This window comes from Scomber japonicus, chromosome 11 (assembly GCF_027409825.1).
Source record: "Scomber japonicus isolate fScoJap1 chromosome 11, fScoJap1.pri, whole genome shotgun sequence".
Lineage (NCBI taxonomy): Eukaryota > Metazoa > Chordata > Actinopteri > Scombriformes > Scombridae > Scomber > Scomber japonicus.
Window position 1 is genome coordinate 27,637,291 of NC_070588.1, and position 19,761 is coordinate 27,657,051.

Consider the following 19,761-nt stretch of genomic DNA (forward strand, 5'->3'; position numbering starts at 1 on the left):
ATACTTTCAAGATAAGCAGTTTAAAAGTTGTCAGTTAAGGGTTTTATTCCATGTAGGCAGCACTATTCTGGAAAAAAATGCCACGCAGTCTGGATTTATTTATTCATTTATTCATATTTTTTATTTGTTGTGTACAAGATTACCTGTTCAAGCCATGTGAATGCTTTCAGCAAGCAATCTTAACCTGAGTTGGTTTGTGCTCAACCTTCTACCACATAAAGCATTAGGATAATATAAAACAGATGTTATCAGTGGTGTAATGCCTGTATTGTAGACATGGCATGACAGGGAATTGCTCTACTGAAACTATTTGACATGAAAGATAAAAGATAACAGTCTATTCCTTATTCTATTATGACAACATTGATGTGTGTAAGTTACAAGTGTTCATTTCTAAAAGTAGTAATACTAAAATAGTCATAGGGGCCAGTGCCCTATGGAATAAATACAATACAAGATTGACATGAATCTATTAAAGGCTATTACCAGGATAATATGAAGTTAAAAAAAATCATAATTATTCACGTGTTGTAAAAAAACTATATATATATATATATATATATATGTATATATATATATACATATATACACACACACACACACACACTGTGTCATTATTAATTATGTCAGTACTATATATAGATGCTAGTATTTAAAGGATCTACACCCTTGTTACATTCATTTGAAAATGAAACCACACAATTGGTCACAGAATGTATAAATTAAGTTTACATTCACATCAGTACAAGTCAGCGACAGTAGCAATCTGATATCAGCATGGCAATAAACTTCAATAAAAACTAAAGAGCGGTTTTCGTGGTTGATTTTCTCAAAGATAAACCTGGTCATGAGATGATAGAGTTGGTTTTTTTTTAGTCATATTTATTTTATACTTTCAGTGTGATTTACCTTATAGGTAAGTAGGTTGAGTGTGAGCCCTGAAATATTCACTATTTTATGGATGAATAAATAGAACTATGAAACTAAACGCACACTTACATACTGTAAATACATAATAACACATAACTGACATGTCACAATGTGTCCTACTGCTTTTCTTGACAAGTCTCGCCCTACACTGCCTCTGAATGGTTTACTCTGATATTCTTTATACAGACTGGTGCAGCCCATAGAGGCTTCAGATAATAAGAGACTGTGTAGATTTTGAGGCTGGCTTGGCAGGCATCAGGTATCGCACTCTCTTCCAGAAGCGTGACTTCCACATGGCAGCACTGCTTGAACTCTCTGGCCACCTAATGGGGGCGCTACAGCGAATCAGATGCTGCAAACCAGGCGGAAGGTGTGTGTATCCCTCTGGCCCCGTGTCCCCCAGCTGGATCAGAATCACATTCATTTCCCTCTGGATCAGTGCTTGGTGAAGCCCCACCTGGAAAATGATCAACAGCAATTGCTTAATATTTTCACAAATTCAGTGTCACAGGCAGAACTAATGACATTGGTTCCATTAAATATCAGAGGCCAGTATCAAAGAATTTTTCATTTAAAAGTGGAGTGCATCTTATACACCGGTGTGCGATCTCATTGGACTAGCCCACTGTCCTTCGAGAAAATCAACCAATGGGCCGCATTTCGTGTTCCAAATACCGTCACGGCCGACAAAAAAAGAAAAAAGAAAAAAAAAATTATGATAGCCCAGCAGCCCCGGCCCAAAAAGGTGCGTCGGCCCACCAGGCATTGCTCGGTACGCCCTATGGCCAGTCCATGCCTGGTTGCACACAGTGACCGCTCTGATGAAGAGTTTTTAGGACTAGAGTAAGCACACAGCTACACACCATATCAAATAGGTAAAGTTACTGTATTCTTTTAAAAGGTTTAATTTAAACTCATAGCCTAATCCGAACCCGGTCTGACCGGTCCAGATCAGTAAAGTAAATTATTACCGGACCATTAACCATTAACCCGACACACTGTTTTAGGTGTAATATGTGTGTTTTTGTTGTGTTTCCCTGCATGACACACCCTAAAATAGACTGCGTCTTATACACAGGTGCTACTTATACACCGGTTTTTACCTAAGGCATCAGGTAAATCAAACAAAATGCATTTACTAATAGCTCAGAATACACTTAATGAGAGATTGAAATGTAGATAGTACAAACAACAGGATCCACTCTTTCTTCAACTCCCCAGGAATGCTGGCCAACAAAACATCAGATTTCCAAACATCTACAGAGCATTAATCACCTTGACAACACCTGAGGTCTTTGGCACAGAGGAATAAGATGTTGAGACTTCGGATACACACAAAGTACACAAAGTAGGATGAGTTATTATCCTTATTGGTTTAGCTCCTGCAATAAAAAATTGTCAGCTAAATCCCTTAAACTAATTAGATTTTGATATTGAATTTGGCACCAGTAAAATAACCATCCATCTCACCTAAACTCTTCTAATTTTTTCATCTAGATTTTTGAGACTTTTACCTGCCAGTCAAACCCTCCGACTGAGTTTAAGGGAGAGGTGGGGCATATGTCCGTGACCTCTCTCTCTGATTCTGAACCGGAGGTGAGGATGACCATCAGCCTCCTGCTCTGCTTCATACGGTCCTCCACCAACTCCAGACGATCTGTGGGGTTAAGGTTAGGGTTAAGGTTAGGGTTAGAGAGCTACATTTAAATTCTATACATGGTTACTAAGGCTTGTACCATCACAAAACACTCCAGGGTTGTGTTTTTATCTGTGTTCTTGTCATTGTGAAGCAACCTTGGGTTTCATGAAAGGCGCTATACAAAATAAAGTTATTATTATTATTATCATTATTATTATTATTATTAAGGACCCTTTCAGAGAGAGTTCACCAGCAATTACATGTTTTTTCCATAATTAAAACCACAATCAAAACTTTTACTGTGTCTTATGAATAAGTCTTTGTCTTATTCATTGGCCGAGAGCCTTGGTGAGCACAGGCACAAAGTCTTTTTCCCTGAGTTAGTAATGTAGACCATGTGGATGAAATCACAGCTTCATTGTGTTTTGAAGAAGTCATATATTAGAGCCCCTGTATCCAAATAATAATAATTCTGACCTTCCCCAGGTATGTCGTCCCTCCCATGAATGAAAAGTCGATATCCGCACTTTTCCTCGAGCACAGAGGGCAAAATCTTTGTGACAAACTGACAGAACATGTCCTCAGCGGCCTTGTCTCCACTCGGCGTCTGGTAGACCACATAGGCATCAAACAATTTTGCATCTGTGAAAAACATGACACAACAAACTTCAGTTTACATTTAAAATACTATAAAATATATCTTCCAGAGATCATTATTAACAAGTGCAATCTTGTCACCACACCCTGCAATTTACAGAATTAGGTTAAGTAGTGGGCATGAATGTTTTGGAACCTGAATGTAAGTGTAGAGTTCCTGGAAAAATAGATAATTACAGTGAAACCACCCCAACCACATTAGATGTTATTTGTTTTATTTGATTTTAATTGGAACATTCCCATTTAGTTTTTGTAAAGCTTGAGTCACAAGGACAAGAAAAGCGTAAATCAAAGCAATGTGACTGAAGTGGGGTTGCATGACTGCAGCCAGGAGATTAGTAATATGTTCACTATGAAGAAACTCAATGAGTAATATACAAAAAACAAAAGAAACAAAAATAATATAGATGAAACTATGCTTTTGTGAAGATTAATCACTTGAGATCCACAAGTTGTATGTGTAATTGTAAGTAACAAAGGCTTCCACCTCACAAAAACAGTGTTGTGCAGCCATGCATGTCAACTGATTGATTGGTTCAACTTTCTGTCAGGAGGCAGGTTTGGACTTTCTGACCACTAGTAGTTCCATGATTTAGGCATAGGTCCCTGTTTTCTTTCTATCACTCGACAAGGGCACACATGGAGGCGCATCACTTTGTACATTATTGACATTGGTTACACACTATTGATCCACAGTGTGTGGTGGTGATGCACAAAGAAATGCATAATTATATTACAAAATTCCACTTTGTGAAGTTATTATGGAAGAAAATGTACTTAACACTCAATTTACTGTTACTCTTTACATATTTCTTAGGCCTCAAGGATAAAAACATTACTCCTATTAATCAGAATCTGATTAAATGTACAAAATATTGATTTTGAGGAAACAGTTAATGCAGTGTGCAATTACTACTACTTCCAATGTTAATAATAATAATAAGTAATATAAGGTGTGCAAATATAAGATTATAGGAATTTACATCAATACAACATGTAATGTCCATGTCTATAAATACAGGTTTTAAGTCCTTGTTCTCACTCCTAAATGATTCTTCCTCTCCGACCTTTGCTATAAACCAGGGTTTGGCATTGTTGCAGCTAGTACACTTCAAGCATGCACAGAAATCCTCCATAGCTTCATTGGTCCACTTCTTAGATGTCCTCACACCAGGTTTAGAGAGTTTTAATTTCTGCCTGTACGCAGGAATCAGGTGGACTATGGTGTGGTCAGAGTGGCCCTGTACAATGCGGGAAATGGCGGGCAATTTTAACTCTTAAATTTACAATTGGGACCCTATAAAGGGGATGAGAACCCTACCATCCCCTTAATCATTGGCACACAACACAGCAAGTGAGCAGATAGCACACACTTAATACAGTGCACTTTTTCCCAACCAGGGTCATTTCTCAGAGTCCTTACTGAGTTCACACAGTCAATATATTACGATCGGTTATTTGGTCCCCCAAACTGAGTTGTGTGTTGTGGATCTTTGTGATGTGATCCAGGAGTGGTACACGGTACCTCAGGCAGTCATGTCCAAAGTTTTTCAGTGAAGCACAAAATGGAAAATTAAGAAAAGTCTCTGTTCTTCCCCACAAGTAGCTGGTTTTCATCTATCTGCTGAGACTCACAAGTTGTCAGTCTGCTCTCCCATTCACCCCACCTTTGCTCCACTCTGCTAGTCAGCCAACTGGACACTCAGCTGGAACTCATCAGTAATCTAGCCAGTATACAGGTATATGCTTTTCCTGCTCACTCACTCCTTGGCAGATTGTTCTTTGTTCTCATGCAAGATGCTCCAGCACTCACTATCGGGTTGACTTCCCCAGTTCCCACTCTGCTCAGCCCTGTCCATCCTGCCTTTTCTCTGCTCTGGTAAATGTCTAGGCCTTCTGTCCCTGACTATGAGTTCACCTCTTTGTACCTGATTTCTGTCTGCCTGTCCCCTTGGCTGCCTGGTATTACTTATGCCATATTTTTTTTGCAGTGTGAGTTTCAGTTGTGGGTGAATCTGGTTCTGATCTTCTGCCTCATGGACTATACCATGATGCTATTCTTCTGTTAACCTATCATACCTGTCATTGATCTACAATGAAGCTTATTATCAACTATACCTGTGGTGTGTTTCTGCTACTACCACCTCCATCCATTGCATAAGTGCACTGGGAAATTCCCCACCTCTGCAGCATTTCTCTTTACAAGAAACTTCCACAGAACACCATCCAAGAAGTTTAATGTTTATTCATTTTCTTTAAAATTGTGAGCAGGGCAAAATACCTAGCTGGGCCACAAATAGCCGGTGGTGGCACGTTCAAACAGTGAAATAGGTAGAAAACAAACCCTTCTTTCTTTACCTTTTTGACGGCTCAGTGGGAAGTAGGGTCTGAAGAGGAGAGCAAGGTCGATGGCAAAGTACTTAACCAACATGGCCAAGAACACAGACAAGAGCAATGCACACAACCCTCCAATAACCAGGGGAACTATTGTTGCTGGAAGACAAACACAAAATGAAAGTTATAATGAAGATGTGTGTAGGTCTGTGTCACTTAAGGATTAGGGTGGCGGTCATGTACCCTTTTCTCACTGTGATATACTGTAATATTTAATAAACAGACTTAAACCAAAATTGATCCCACTAAGTATTAGCCATGTAGCCAAAGAGTGAAACTGACACTAACCTCTTCGTTTCAGAGTGAATACGGCACGCTTTTCCTCATAAAAGCCCTGGCCAACGCATTCAAACTTTTCCTGGAAGTCTTTAGCAGACACTCTTTCAATGGTGAGGATTGCAGTGGAGATGGTCCTCTTTGAAGGATTTTCGGTGATTCTGAACAAGGATGCAGAGATGGTTCATTAAGAAAACGGGATCAATGCACAAACACTGAGATTGGACTTTACAGTGAAACAGGAGACATCTAGTGTCCAGCAGTTAAACTTTTGAGACCCGTTATTGTTCCAAGCAGAACATTTCTATATGTTTAAGTATACATGTGGAGGGGATCTTCAAATTTAGAGTGAAATGTACATGTATGAATCTTACATAACACTGAATCTTACAGCTGAACTGACTCTACCACTTTTTGCATTTCACACCGACAAGTGTATATACTATGCTTTTACTTTTGAACTTACGTTTTGATGGTTTGATTGTATCCCTTTGTATTGACAAAAGGTTGTCCGTTAACATGCCAGCTAGCCTCACAGTCTTTTGGTGTGTTGAACCCACAGAAAACCGAGCAGTTCAGCTTGGTCTCAGCACCTGGCACAAGTAGAAGAACAAGTAGAAGAACAGACAGATTTAACTGGAAACAGTCACATGGAAGTGAAATTCATTTAGACACATCAACCTCTGCTCATTTATTTGTAGACAGACAACTGTTAGCATGTGAGACCATGAAGTAGAATATGGGAATTGACAGGTGACCAATGTAAGGACTTAAAAACAGTTCTGAATGTGTTCAATGACCAGACCCCTACATGAGCAAAATCCAAACTAGACAAACAGACAACAACATTGTGACCACATTCAAAAAGTACCTTACATTTATTTGGCAGGCATTTTGGTCAAAAATAATTTAGAATTAGTGTCTTCCTCCTTCACAAGAAAAACAGCTCAATGTCATCAAAAACAAACTGGGAGCACATTCATTGCTTTTTAGATAAACAGTGATAATGGAAATTGTTGGTTTAGTCCACCACTTTGATCTAAACTGAACTATCTCTGTAATTTGATGTAATTTGTAATTTTGTACAGATATTCATGGTCCCCTGAGTAGGAATACAAATTACTTTATTCCCTGAATTTTCCTTTAGCACCACTAGCAGGTCAAATGTTTTCTCTCTACACCCTCTGAAAGGATTCACACAAAATGTGGTACAGTACAGACATGCATGGATCTTAACTTTGGTGATCCCTAGACATTTTATCTGATACAACAATGAGGTTTGCATATAATGTTCTGAATGAAATATCTAAATATGTGGACGGATTGGATGTAATTTGGAATACACATTCATGGTCACCAGAGGATGTAATAATCCCTGAAATTGTATTTTATTTTAATCTTCAAGTGTATTAACTTCTGATATATCCTTACTGGTATTACTAAAGTACCAATAATATTTATTCGGACCAGTGAAAATACAATTTCTATCAATAGATTGATGAAAACAACTTACCAAGTATCTCACTCAACAAGAATGTACTGAATAGCAACACTAATATACAATCAATAACACACCATTTAACCACACCACTAAGCGTAGAGACACCTTGTTGTATTTTCAATGTCATGACAGCATTTTAGTTTTATTAGGTGAAGTCTACCTTCATCAGCAAACTGATCCGTGTTTGACAAGATTTCCGGTTCACGTGGGGAACTAGGCTCTGTAGACAAGCAAACATAAAACACACAATTAAACTGCTTTCTGTTCTGTTGTGTAGGACACTTGACAATGGTCTCATTGGTCTCATTCTAGTGTTAGAATCCAAATCAATAATCTGGGCTGGTACACAAAAATAGTGTCAACTCTTTTCTCTAACACAAAGTTGTCCTTACACAAGGTACATTATTTAAAATGATATTCTTTTTAGAAACATTGTTAGTCTATGATACCAAATATAAGGTTTTATCAGTTGGGTGGGTTAGCGTTAGGGTTAGGGTTAGTAGGGTGCTGTTCTATGGCTAGCTGAGTGCTAGTTAAGCCACACAAAAATCACTATGTTCAGTCTAAATATTGGAGATGTTCAGTATGTAAAAGTGCTTCTTACACTAAAATACAAGTGTCACTAGATCAACCAGTAGCTTTTTGCATTGGATTATTAAGTCATAATGAAGTAAAAGCTGTGCCACATTCATAAACTGTCATTGAAATATGAAAAACAACCAATGTGACTATACTGTATATATGGTATGCAACAGTAGTATGACTGTGACCAGTGCATTTAAATCTGTAATACAATCATTTGGTGAACAATAATAAAAAATACTGATAGATACATTTTTTGGTGATGGAAAGTCAACATTATTCTTAGCAAATGTTGACTGGCTTAGTACAGTAGAATCAATGCTTGAAAACGTATTACTTTCTTTTTTTAATTTTAAAATATTTCCTTGAATTTCCAGCTTTGTTGTGGAGGCTCAATCACCACTAACATGTTAAGTGATACATTCATTTGAGCATAGGGAGTTACAGATATTTTTACAAGCCACATTTGTTTATCATGAGTCCTCTGTTAACAATTTGACCTGCTTTGCGAGAATGAGTTGATTTTTGCATTACTAAAGCTAAATGAGTGGCTTAGTGGAGAAATACAGTACATAAAGAATAGGTCAGATATGACTTTCCCTGTTGTTTTGGTGGAAGTCTATTGAGCTATACATAACTCGGCTATTAAAAGCTAATAAATATGAGCTGGATTAATAGGTTTCTTTATAAAATGACAAAAGATATCAGAACTGCTACATATCTCTATTCTTGATGTTTCATTACTAAAGGTACCATTACAAAAAGAACCACATCGCCCCATTTTGTAAATATCAGTCTTCTTATTCTACATAATTATTAAATGCTTGCATCTTGTGTGAGGTCATGGCATTTTTTACAATCCATCAGGACACACAGATGATTTTTGCATCCTTTTGACTCCCACTGCAATGACTAAAAGCTTATAAAAAGTGTTCTCTCACCCAATAGTAATAACCTTCTGGAGCCTGAAGAGTTGTACAGTATGTGATTGTGTTCCCAGGTACAAATGCAAGTGTAGATGCCCTCATCATCTTTGTTGGCATTTGCTATCCTGATGCTGTCTCCATGGCGATCTTTAAGAATATTGAAGTCCTGTAGCAGGGGACACAAACGTGAGGAGGAAAAAAATAATTTTCAGATGTTTGGTGATGCTTTCATTTACAACAAAATATGTCTTTTTATTTCCTCTGAAGCTATTAGAAACGCTATGTCATTTTTTACTAAAGTACTATTTATGTAGAAAGTGTCCCGTTTGAACACACACAAGAGAGGGGAAGGAAATGATGCAGAAGTTCCACAGAAAAAAATAGTTATTTCCAACTAAAAACAGCAAAGACCTCTTTGGTAACCTCAATGAATATGCATTTATTAAAGGAAAACATATTTCCTATATTTATCATACTGTATTTTTACTTATTTTAAAGCAGACAAATCAACAGGTTATCATTAGATTCTCTTGCCTTACTGTACATTGGCACATTTGTTGGAAAAGGCTAATAATATACTATATGACTACTGTTGCACACAAAACCAGAGCTGTCACCAGAACTTTCATGAATTGTTACAAATACTGGGTTTCTATTATAATCCTTTTTTCACAAATGTGTCCATTATTATCAAATGATTATCAGTTCACCAAAGATACAAAAATCATTTTGATCTTTAAACACATCCTAACTATTCACAGTTGTTCACGGCAGGTGTGAATGTAAGTTGAAGTGCCCATACCTTGTACCAGGTGAATCTTCCATTAAAATCGTCACAAATGAACTTGACAGAATCTGGACATGTGACCTGTTTGTTCACGTCAGAGTTTTCAATTTTTCCAAAGAGAATGACTTCATCGCTTTTATAGCTTGCATTGAAGACATTAACTTCCAAACGATAGTTGTCACACTGTCCTGATCTGTTATACCTAGAAGACAAGCAACATGTCTCTGTGATTCACATCAGACACCATGCCAACAGAGCATCTCTGTCACAAGAATGATCTCACTTTAATAAAGGAAATAAGACACATTATTCCCTTAAACTTCCACAATATTTTATAAAAACAAGTATTCTTACTGGACAGTGTAAAAGCCGGAGTCCTCAGTGGAGAGGTTTAAGAAAAGCAGCGCGCCACTATGGTAATGTATCCTCTCTTTTTCATCAGAGGAGATGTACTCGATCTTGGAGCTGTTTTTGTACCACAAGAAATGTTCATCTGGGAGCTTCCAGTCCTCCAGATCACTAGGCACAAAAGGAAATGCTTCACCTTCAAGAAGGTTAAAGTCTTCTAGCCCATTATCCTCACAGTCTGAAAATGAGAGAGGACATTGAAATAACAAAGTTCAAACATTTTACTTCCTGCATGTGATAACTGCACAGGTCGACCATAAAGACCAGATTACTGCAATCTCTTTTTTTAAACTTTGTATCTGCAATACATAAAGAAGGTGATGACATTTCTGTTGATGATAATGGTGGTAAAATATATTTTTAATTAATTCCTGCATCTGTTCATAGATCATAGGATAGAGTCAAAATACAGTGGACAAAGAAGCACTGCAGCAAGATTGTTGTTGTTATTATTATTATTATTATATTATTATTATAAGAAATACTCAACCAGGAATGATCCACATCAAGTCATCATCCCCTCCATCATAGCTAGCTGAAAATGAGAGAAGATGATGAAAGTGAAAAGTACAATAATATTACTTCCTGCATGTGATAATTGGTGTAACCAGTCGACAGTGAGATTATTGCAATCTTTTTTTGAAACTTTGTATCTACAATACATAAAGAAGGTGATGAAATTTCATGGTGATGATAACGGTGGTAAGAATATGTTTTTATTTAATTCTTGCATCTGTTCATAGATTATAGAATAGAGCCAAAATACAGTGGAAGAAGAAGCTTGTCTGCTGCAAGGATTGTTGTTATTATTATTATTATTATTATTATTATTATTATTATTACGTATAAGCAATAATTAACCAGGTAAGATCACACTGAGATTCTATAGCCCTGTCCTGGACTACCTGTGCACCCTGATTGGGCTGCAGGTACCACCTCATTATACTAGTAGTGACGAGGACACTAGCAGAACACAAGACTAGAGAAAAATCAGTCATGAAGGATAAGGAGAGAGCAATTGTCTGTGGTCATCACGTGCAAAACCATTGGGAGTTTTCTTGTTTTTGTCTCTCCACTGCACCTGTTGTCACTTTCATTTACACTACAGCTGATGAAACTGATGCACAATTGATATCCTTAGATTGATATCCTTAATGTCTAACCCTTACCTTAACCCTTTTTGGAGCGGTTTAGTTCACTGTGATATAGGTACTGTATCATTTTAGACAGGTTCTACTATATGTGCAGTTTCGGCACTTTGAGTGTACTGTTACTGTATATGCTGGATCAAGGGAGTTGACTTCTTTAATGGTTACTGCTGCATAAACACTGCTCTTTTCCCTGTAGTCTTCTTCATCAATATGTGTGTAGTACACTACCTGAATACTCAGATCCAGATATCACCATTAGTATGAAGAAGAGAAGTCTGGAAGAATCCATTCGCTGAAAGAGACAGGATACATTCAATGTTAAATCATATTGTTAAATAATGTCTCAACAAGAACCTTCTTGCACAACGTAACTTCCTGAAACATATTTCTGCAGAACATTTAGATCACATCCGTTTAGCAGGTAATTCTTCTACAAGAACCACACACCGGATGTTAGAAAGGAAATCAAATGTGACTGCAAGGATGTGACATTTCCTGTTAGAGTACTTGGTAGTTTCTATTTTAGTTTTTCTTTATACTGTACAAATTTGGATGCACCAAGAAGACAAGAGGAACAGATGATTTCTAGTCTGTATCTGCATTCTTAGTCAACCAACTGTATTATCAGCAGGGGTGGAAAGTACCTTTACTTGTACTGTCAGTAAAAAGTCAAGGCTGTGGCTGGGCCGCCACTCAAGCACATTAATACTCCTACCACTCCTGCATCGTGTTGGCTGTGTGCCCAGGGTTATTGTCCCATTGGAAGGTGAAAAATTGTCCCAGTCTGAAGTCCTGTACACTGTGGACCAGGTTTTCATTAATAATATTTGTAGAAAATCTTCAGTTAAATTATTCTACAATAGGAGTCAATTGATGTTATATTATATTCATTTTCCCCGTATGTAGGAAAGCAGTAAGGCCTCTGTCTGTCAGTCTGTCTCTCACTGTGAGAAAACAAGTCACACACTTCTTTGCACAAGTCTGACATGTGTTTCATCCTGCTCAACTGTGCCTATTTACCACATCATTTTAACGCTTTGACCTCATTGCCTAATCACTGTGCCACCTCTCTCTCTCTACAGCCAGCTGTTAGCATGAAACACAACATCAGTACTGTGAAATCTTTGATACATTCAATAATATCTGAACAAAATTATTGTAAGATTCAGACACACGTTTCAGACCTGGCTGAGTCACGTTAATATTATTGTATTATTAGTAGTAGTATTTGTAGTATTTTGACAATTGTATGTTATAGTAAAAGAAGAAAAATATACTAAAGTTGGTTTGTGGTTAAGCAATTTGCTCTCTGCACTATTCATTATGAACCCATCTATGTGCTGAAATGTGGAGAAAAGCCTGAAACACTGGAAACTGCTCTGCATACAAATGAAGCTTAGCGAAAGTTCAGTTCAATATTCATGCATGCTCATCTACTTCCTAGTGGTTAGGGTTAGGGTTAGGTTGTTTTGCGTTTTGCTATCGGCAACCAATAGCAATATACCACGCCTATCATCTCGCCACTGTTGTCATACAGCTGTTTCGTGTGCCATTCGCCATAGGATCTGCAATCTATCTTCCATTCTGCCATCTTCTCATCAGACTCATCAGCAATTACCACAGCCAGTGTCTGGACATCATGGGGGATCTGTATTTGTAGTCGTCCCAGGATGTTTCCTCATAGATGTCTATTACTAAAGACTTTGTTCTCTCATATTCACAATAAATATCTTACTTTATTCACTTGTCTCTCCTGATTGAAATGCAAGCCAGACCACAAAACAGGAAGTCTGAGTCTGACTAATTCACCATTGACTATTAATGACTCATTAACACTAAGTTGTTATGTGCGCTATAGCTTCCATATACTCAAGCTGTCACATAGCCTAAGCTCTCTTTTAACGTATTTGTAAGAGTCTCCTGTAATTTACATCTTTACTATCAGCATTTGATCCATTTGGCCTAATCACATTTCGAGATCTAAAAGAGCCACATGATTGAAGTGTCGTAAACCAGCAATAGCCAGCTCAGCCAGCAGAAGTCAGAACTTATAGCTCTAATTCTGTTTTCATTGCCCAGCCACCTTCTGGATTAACATACTGCTATTCACATACAAATCCATCGACAGACATGATTCTGTAAACCAGGGGCGATATCAAACCCTTTTAAAGGGACTCTCTAACACCCCTAAATTTTATCTCAGCACCCCTAAAAATAAATGATAAACCTTCCATAGTCTATAAAAAATTTGTGGGAAACATTGAATTATTATTATTTTTGCACACTTGCAGGGCATTGAATCTCAAATTCTTATTAGGAGCTGAGCCCCTCTAAAGGTCTGATTCTAGTCCTACAATCGCCTCTGCTGTAAACCAACAGTCATACTGCAAATCTATGAATCACTACGGGTCAAAGTCACAAGAGCAATAACTTTTCTTTAAATGACCCAAAGAAGACCTAACTTTTCAGTACCCCGGTAAGAATGCTGTGCCCCCGTGCACCATTTGCTCTTGCTCAATTCTCTCATTTCCGACGCTGTCCTCTTCACGTGAACGCATCATGCTCAATGCCTTTAGTGAGAGGGTAACGGCTGCGGCCTACAAATATTCAGCCCCGCCCATAATCTACATCTATAAATTCTCACCAAATTGCTCCATCCCTTCCCATCTTCCCTACCGGCTAAAACATAGGAGAGAAGACAAAGAGAAGACACACCTATTGTCCTCCCAGGTCTTGTTGGACTGTTTATAAGGCATGAAGTCTAAAATGATCACACAATTCTGTGTTATGGCCCATTTATGCTCAACGTTAAATCATAGACTGTATACGGACGGAGCAGTACCACCGGAAACCATGGGGGCAGTGTTGCTGTCACTACTCGATACGTAGCTCTAGTGAGACATGAAGCCGTTAGAGGTTGCCTTTAGCTTCAGAGTGAGACAGATGACGGCACAACGTCTAATGGACATTTCTTTTAGTGTGCGTCCACAAACATGTGAGTTTATTGTGTTCTGTTCCTGTTACAGTTTATATATTGCTATAAGAGTTAGCTGCCAGGTTTCACAGGCTGCAATAATTTATGAATGCTCAGGTATTGTATAATGCTGGTTAATGATGCTGTACGATCCCCTTTGCTTTAAAAAAAAATTGGCTAATATTTTTTTACTCAGTGATTTAAAATGTAGCAAAGTACAATACTTCACACAAAACATACTTAAGTAAAAGTTAAATTACAGATTTCTAAAACTACTTTAAAAAGTACAAGTACACAAAAAACCTACTCAATTACAGTAACACAAGTAAATGATATTCATTACTTTCCACCTCTGGGAATTAGTTGATCTTACTCCACCCACCCTATGGGGGATGGAGCCATCTCCTCTGCTGTGCCCCAATTGCGGAACCAACTAAGGGCAGCAAAGACCTTAGACTCTTAAAAAAGGTCTACAAAGCTTTCCATTCAGGAAGACTTTTACTAACACTTGTTTTATATATTCTATGTTTTAATGATGTAGCTCTTTGAGATTCACTGCAAATGAAAAGTGCAATATACCTGGCACAGTGTAAAGTGGTTATAATTAGCCCCACCTTTACCAGTTGCAACATTAGACTATGATGCTCACAAATGAAGGCATCCATAGTTATAATCCAATCATCTAGTACTCTGTGCTTTTGCTGAAGTAAAAATGTGAATGTGGGACATGTAACCATATATTTAGGTTAGCAATTTGTTGTAGCACTTTTGTATAGTGCACTACGTGTTACACCCAAGTTTAAGGTTGACAAGAAGGCTTCATCAAACATCAACAATACAAAAACCAAGACCAAGAAACAAATCACTCTAAAACACATTTTTCAGTAATACAAAATATTCAAAATCCTGACTACAGTGTATTGTCAATGATTCGTGGACAGACAATGAAAGGACAGAATATCCCTCTGCATAGGGGTGTACTTTTATTTATGCTAGAGCATGACAACTGATCAAATGATAGTTGTTGTTTTTTTTAAAAAAAACAGCAGTGTAGCTGCAGATATGCGATTGCTTGAGTAACATCCGTCATGTGTCCGACAGCATAATCTTATCTTCAACACAAGTTCCTCTTGTTATATGACTGAACATGAAAAGCAATTTCTCATAAAGACATCAGCAGCCAAATAAGTACATTTGGCTATCTTCAATAAAACATGTAGCACTGAGTTGTAGATTTGGAAAAATTGTCTGAATGACTCAACAGTTAATAATTAAGTGACATGCTATTAAGGAACTGCCTATTTACACACCCAGCAGAGCTGATGAGAATTTATGGGCTAGAAAACCAAAACAATATGCTTAAAGAGGCTGGAGAGCTATTATTACAACATATGCAATTAACACTGGTATAATTATACATTAATGTACACTAATAGATGAAGCTATTAGTAGTTGCAAAAGAAACAATATATTGAAAATTTCAAATGGCTTTTTGCCTATCTGAAAAGGTTTTCAACTCTCAGTAATTACATTTAAAATATATACTTTTTCTAAAAATAATGTTTTTTTCTTGCTTTTATTACTCAGTTTTTCTTTCTCCTATTCTTCAGTTTAGACAAGACTGTGTGGCTATAGTCTAATGAAGATTCAAGTGAACATGCAGCAAACAGGCTTTCTTACCTTATAAAAGAGTGCCAGTTGGATTGCCTGTCTTGTTCTTGTCTTGTACTTTCCCTGCTATCACTTAACTCAGCAGTGAGTGAGTGTAACATCAGATCGAAATGAGCATAAGAAAAAGGGAAATCAAATTGCACCTCCCACTATATCTTCCCCTCCACCTCCTCACCTATGTGCATGCAAACACACAGAGCCGCACTCACTAAATCCTTAGAAATCCCTCCCTGTTGGCAGCAGATGTAAGTGTGTGTGTGTATTGGCACAGACTGAGAGAAATATTCCTCTTACTCTGAAAATCTACCACAGTTACCCTTGAGTAAAGCAGGTTTATGCAAATCTATAAGACATTATCTCAGAGGTCATTTGGTTACGTGTACATAGATAGGCTGAATCAACTTTTCAGGAAGTTGAACTTTACATAAAAACTTTGTTTTTGTTCCTGAGCAAACTTTAAATTTCCAGCGCACATACAAGAGGTAACACCTTTATGTTTTGCTGCCCTCCTGCTTATCAGGTATGGTCCTCCAATCCTGTCTGTTTATGGGACTCTTAAGGATCGGTGACTTTACAAACTAAATAAATGAATCCCATTATAAATATATGTAAAGTCAGATAGATGACTGCCAGTGCCTCCCAATGAGAGGACTGGATAGACAGTAAACAGTTGCGAATAATGAGTCAAAGTTTGATATACCTTTTGACATACCTTCAATGTCGCTTCTTCGAGTCTGTTGTATGTCACACCCATCTCTCTTTCCCTTGTTTCTTTTCAGCCTCTATACCACTGGCTATTACTAAGTACTGCCAAAAAATTTAATTTTGACCTGATGATGGTAGAAGAAAAATCACACATCACCACATTACCACATCAGCTTCTTGTCAGATATGGAAGCTGGCCAAACAAAACAGACAAATGCCAGAACTCAGTGTGCTCAGGTTTGATCATGTTTTATTTGGCTATCCATATTCCATAGTGAAAAAGGCTGGAATCCTGCCTAATATTGTACAAGTGACATTAAAGTATGGGGTAGCTTACACTGCCTGTTCAAGTTGGTACAAGGGTTGTGCATCATTCTGTTTGCTGGCACAAAACAAACCACCACCATGTAAATGTTTGCTATTCATGACAGAAAGCAGTGACACAATTTTCTCGAAATGGACAGGAAATAAATCAGTGTCATCAGTGGGTGAAGTGTTGTATTCCCGTAGACAGTTCCACAGTAGGCTAAAGATGTGTAAATAAAATCTGTAAAAACATTTTGTACCACAATAGGAAACCAAAACTGTGTAGTCATGACCTTCCCACGAAAACAGACTATTTAAAAGCTAGCTTCATTGTTGATTTTCATTATGCTTCTCTCTCTTATCCTTCCTTTCTGCCTGAGGGTTCTTCCTGTTAAAAGGGAGTTTTTTCTTGCCACTGTTGCTCATGTGGGAATGTTGGGTCTCTTTAAAGTTAAAACCTGAAGAGTTCAGTTTAGAACCTGCTCTATGGGGAAAGTGCCTTCAGATAACTTTGTTGTGATTTGGCGCTATACAAATAAAGATTGATTGATTGAGATTGATAAAAGAGAGGGTTCATCTATCAAACAAGTCAAGTCAATTTTAATTATATAACACCAAATCACAACAGAGATATCTCAAGGCACTTTCGACATAGAGCAGGTACAAACTGTAGTCTTTACAGAGACAGAACATTCTCACATGAGCCAACACTTGGCAAGCGCGGCAAGGAAAAACACTCCTTTAACGGAAAGAAACGTCAAGCGGAACAAGGCTCTAGGTGGAACGCCATCTGCCTTTACCAGTGGAGTTGAGAGAGAAAGAGGCACATGAGCACATCAACAGCAAAAATAACAATAACAACAATGATAATAATATAAATATGCCAAATAATAGTAATAATAGTGGTAGCAGACTGTGATCAACAGTCACAGAAAGCAGGCGGTCCTCAACCCGAATGTCACCTGACTAGAAAGCTCAAAAACTCTGGGGAAGATGCCAAATTAGTTACATGCACCAAAGCTGGCAAATTTCATTTATTCTTTTGGGGGTTTTTTTATAATTGGGGTATGATTGATGGATAGCTCATTTTCCCTGTAATAGAGTATATGTTTGTGAGCCATTAATTAGTCTGGGGATGATTTAAAAATAATAATTATAATATTAAAAAATAAATAAAGCTTAAAAAAGATCCAGGACTTTTGATGAAAGATCTGGGGCTTAAGCACCAAAAGCCCACCCCACCTCCCTCACCGCATATGATTCACTGTTTGTATAAATCAGTTACTCACAGCTGTAACAGTTCTGGAGAATAGCATGGTCAGGAAGGATGGTTTGATTTCCTCCTGATAGCACTATGCCATGGAGCTCATGGATTTCCAATGAAAGGATGTTTCTGTTACAGTCTGTGCTTCTCTTGCTGCTGGTAACTTTCCATTCATCACAGCCCTGCTCTATTCCTGCTAATCAGCCACACCCACCTCATCAGTTATATATACTGTCAGTATATATACTCCTGTTGTCTACTCACTCTTTGCCAGATTGTCATTTACAATTGGTTCATGTTAGACCTTCCAGCACTAATTTACTGACTGTTTTGCTAGTTTTGACCCTGCTTGCCTTGGACCTCCTCTCTTCATGTCTACCCTGGTGAACGCACCAGCCTTCTGTCCCTGACCTCGAATATTGTCTGTTCCTGTTTGCCTGTGGCTGTGTGGCGTCCTTTGGCTTCGATCCTGTTAGGAGAGCCCAGAGACTCCTGCCTTGTCGTACACCTCAACTCCATGAGTGCTACTGGCATGATCTTACCTGCTGCCAACTCTGTCTTTGGTGACCCTGAGCCCTGCCTGTTGTCCTACACATTCTGTCTATACCTGTTCAGTTACCTTGTGGACTATAATAGACTCTTTCAAACTGCTCACTGGTGTTCTGTGCTGCAATTGGGTCCTACCACTATTATCCGTTACAGTTTTAGTATGATGAAAGATATTTGTCAGTGTTTTTCTCCTTGCAGCAGAAGTTGAATGAGTACAGTTATGGCAGACCAGACAGGAAGGAAAAGTTCCTATGATCTATGATGGTTGCACATAATCCTCTACTCTGCCAAACATAGCTATAAAGTTAGGCCAGCTGCAAAATTATGTAACAATCAGTGAAAGTGGGCGGGACTTATTACGACAAATCAAAAATCGCCACACATTCAGCCTTTCGCACTTCCCATTACAGTGAATACTGAGACTCAGACATTGGCACCTGACGCACATGCCCAGAGACGCACACGCCCAGAGCCCCGTCGTCCTTTTAGGTCATATTGCGTGGGCTTCGTGGGGCGAGTCGATGCCAATGGTTATACAGTAATCCCTGTGGGGAACCTCCTTAAAATACGGTTGCCAGACCTTGACAAACTTTTGGGTGGACCCTCTGACTGTATACTCTAATAGTTTCAGTTTGAGGTACCGATTGGATCCCAGCTGAAGCACTCATTCACCCATGTAGTTTGTGGAGTTGTTAAAGAAAAGTGTTTTGAGACAAAGTTGCATACCTGTAGATGATTTTTTTCCTCAAATATCTTTATTAAGCTTTTTACATATTAACATAACAACAACAACAACACTCAGTACAACATTGGTCTAGACAGCCTGCACATACATCTTACAGTACATGCATCTGACCAGTACAATGAAAGGACCTTCCCTCTGGAGGGGAAAACAATGAATAAATAAAGGGATAGACAGATAAAATAGTTAAATAACCTGAAAAACATCCAAACAGAGTGATTACATCAACAAGACCTGAAACAGAAGTTTCAGGCTCCAGCACATAAAGCAAAACGTCATCTGTGTAAAGATACATTTTA

At 38.1% G+C, this 19,761-nt stretch overlaps 1 protein-coding gene across 1 annotated transcript; it reads right to left on the reverse strand.

The window, feature by feature from the left end:
- Window positions 1-631: 631 nt before the first annotated feature.
- Window positions 632-18,705, reverse strand: il1rl1 (interleukin 1 receptor-like 1). Its single transcript, XM_053328299.1, has 11 exons — window positions 18,609-18,705; window positions 10,047-10,278; window positions 9,708-9,894; window positions 8,921-9,071; window positions 7,558-7,617; window positions 6,363-6,489; window positions 5,909-6,057; window positions 5,585-5,719; window positions 3,047-3,211; window positions 2,445-2,587; window positions 632-1,387 (listed from the first exon to the last, which is right to left on the reverse strand). The coding sequence occupies exons 1-11, from the start codon at window positions 18,703-18,705 to the stop codon at window positions 1,139-1,141; spliced, it is 1,695 nt and encodes a 564-aa protein (XP_053184274.1). The 3' UTR covers window positions 632-1,138.
- Window positions 18,706-19,761: the final 1,056 nt, after the last annotated feature.

Bases quoted from the DNA above. Each gene is read 5' to 3' on its own strand.
- il1rl1 (XM_053328299.1), bottom strand. From the start codon at position 18,705: ATGCCAGTAGCACTCATGGAGTTGAGGTGTACGACAAGGCAGGAGTCT. The intron at 7,618-8,920 runs GTGAGAGAACAC...GCTTGTCTACAG, and splicing joins CAGAAGGTTATTACTATTGG to AGCCTAGTTCCCCACGTGAA. The intron at 6,490-7,557 runs GTAGACTTCACC...TACTTGTGCCAG, and splicing joins GGATCAGTTTGCTGATGAAG to GTGCTGAGACCAAGCTGAAC.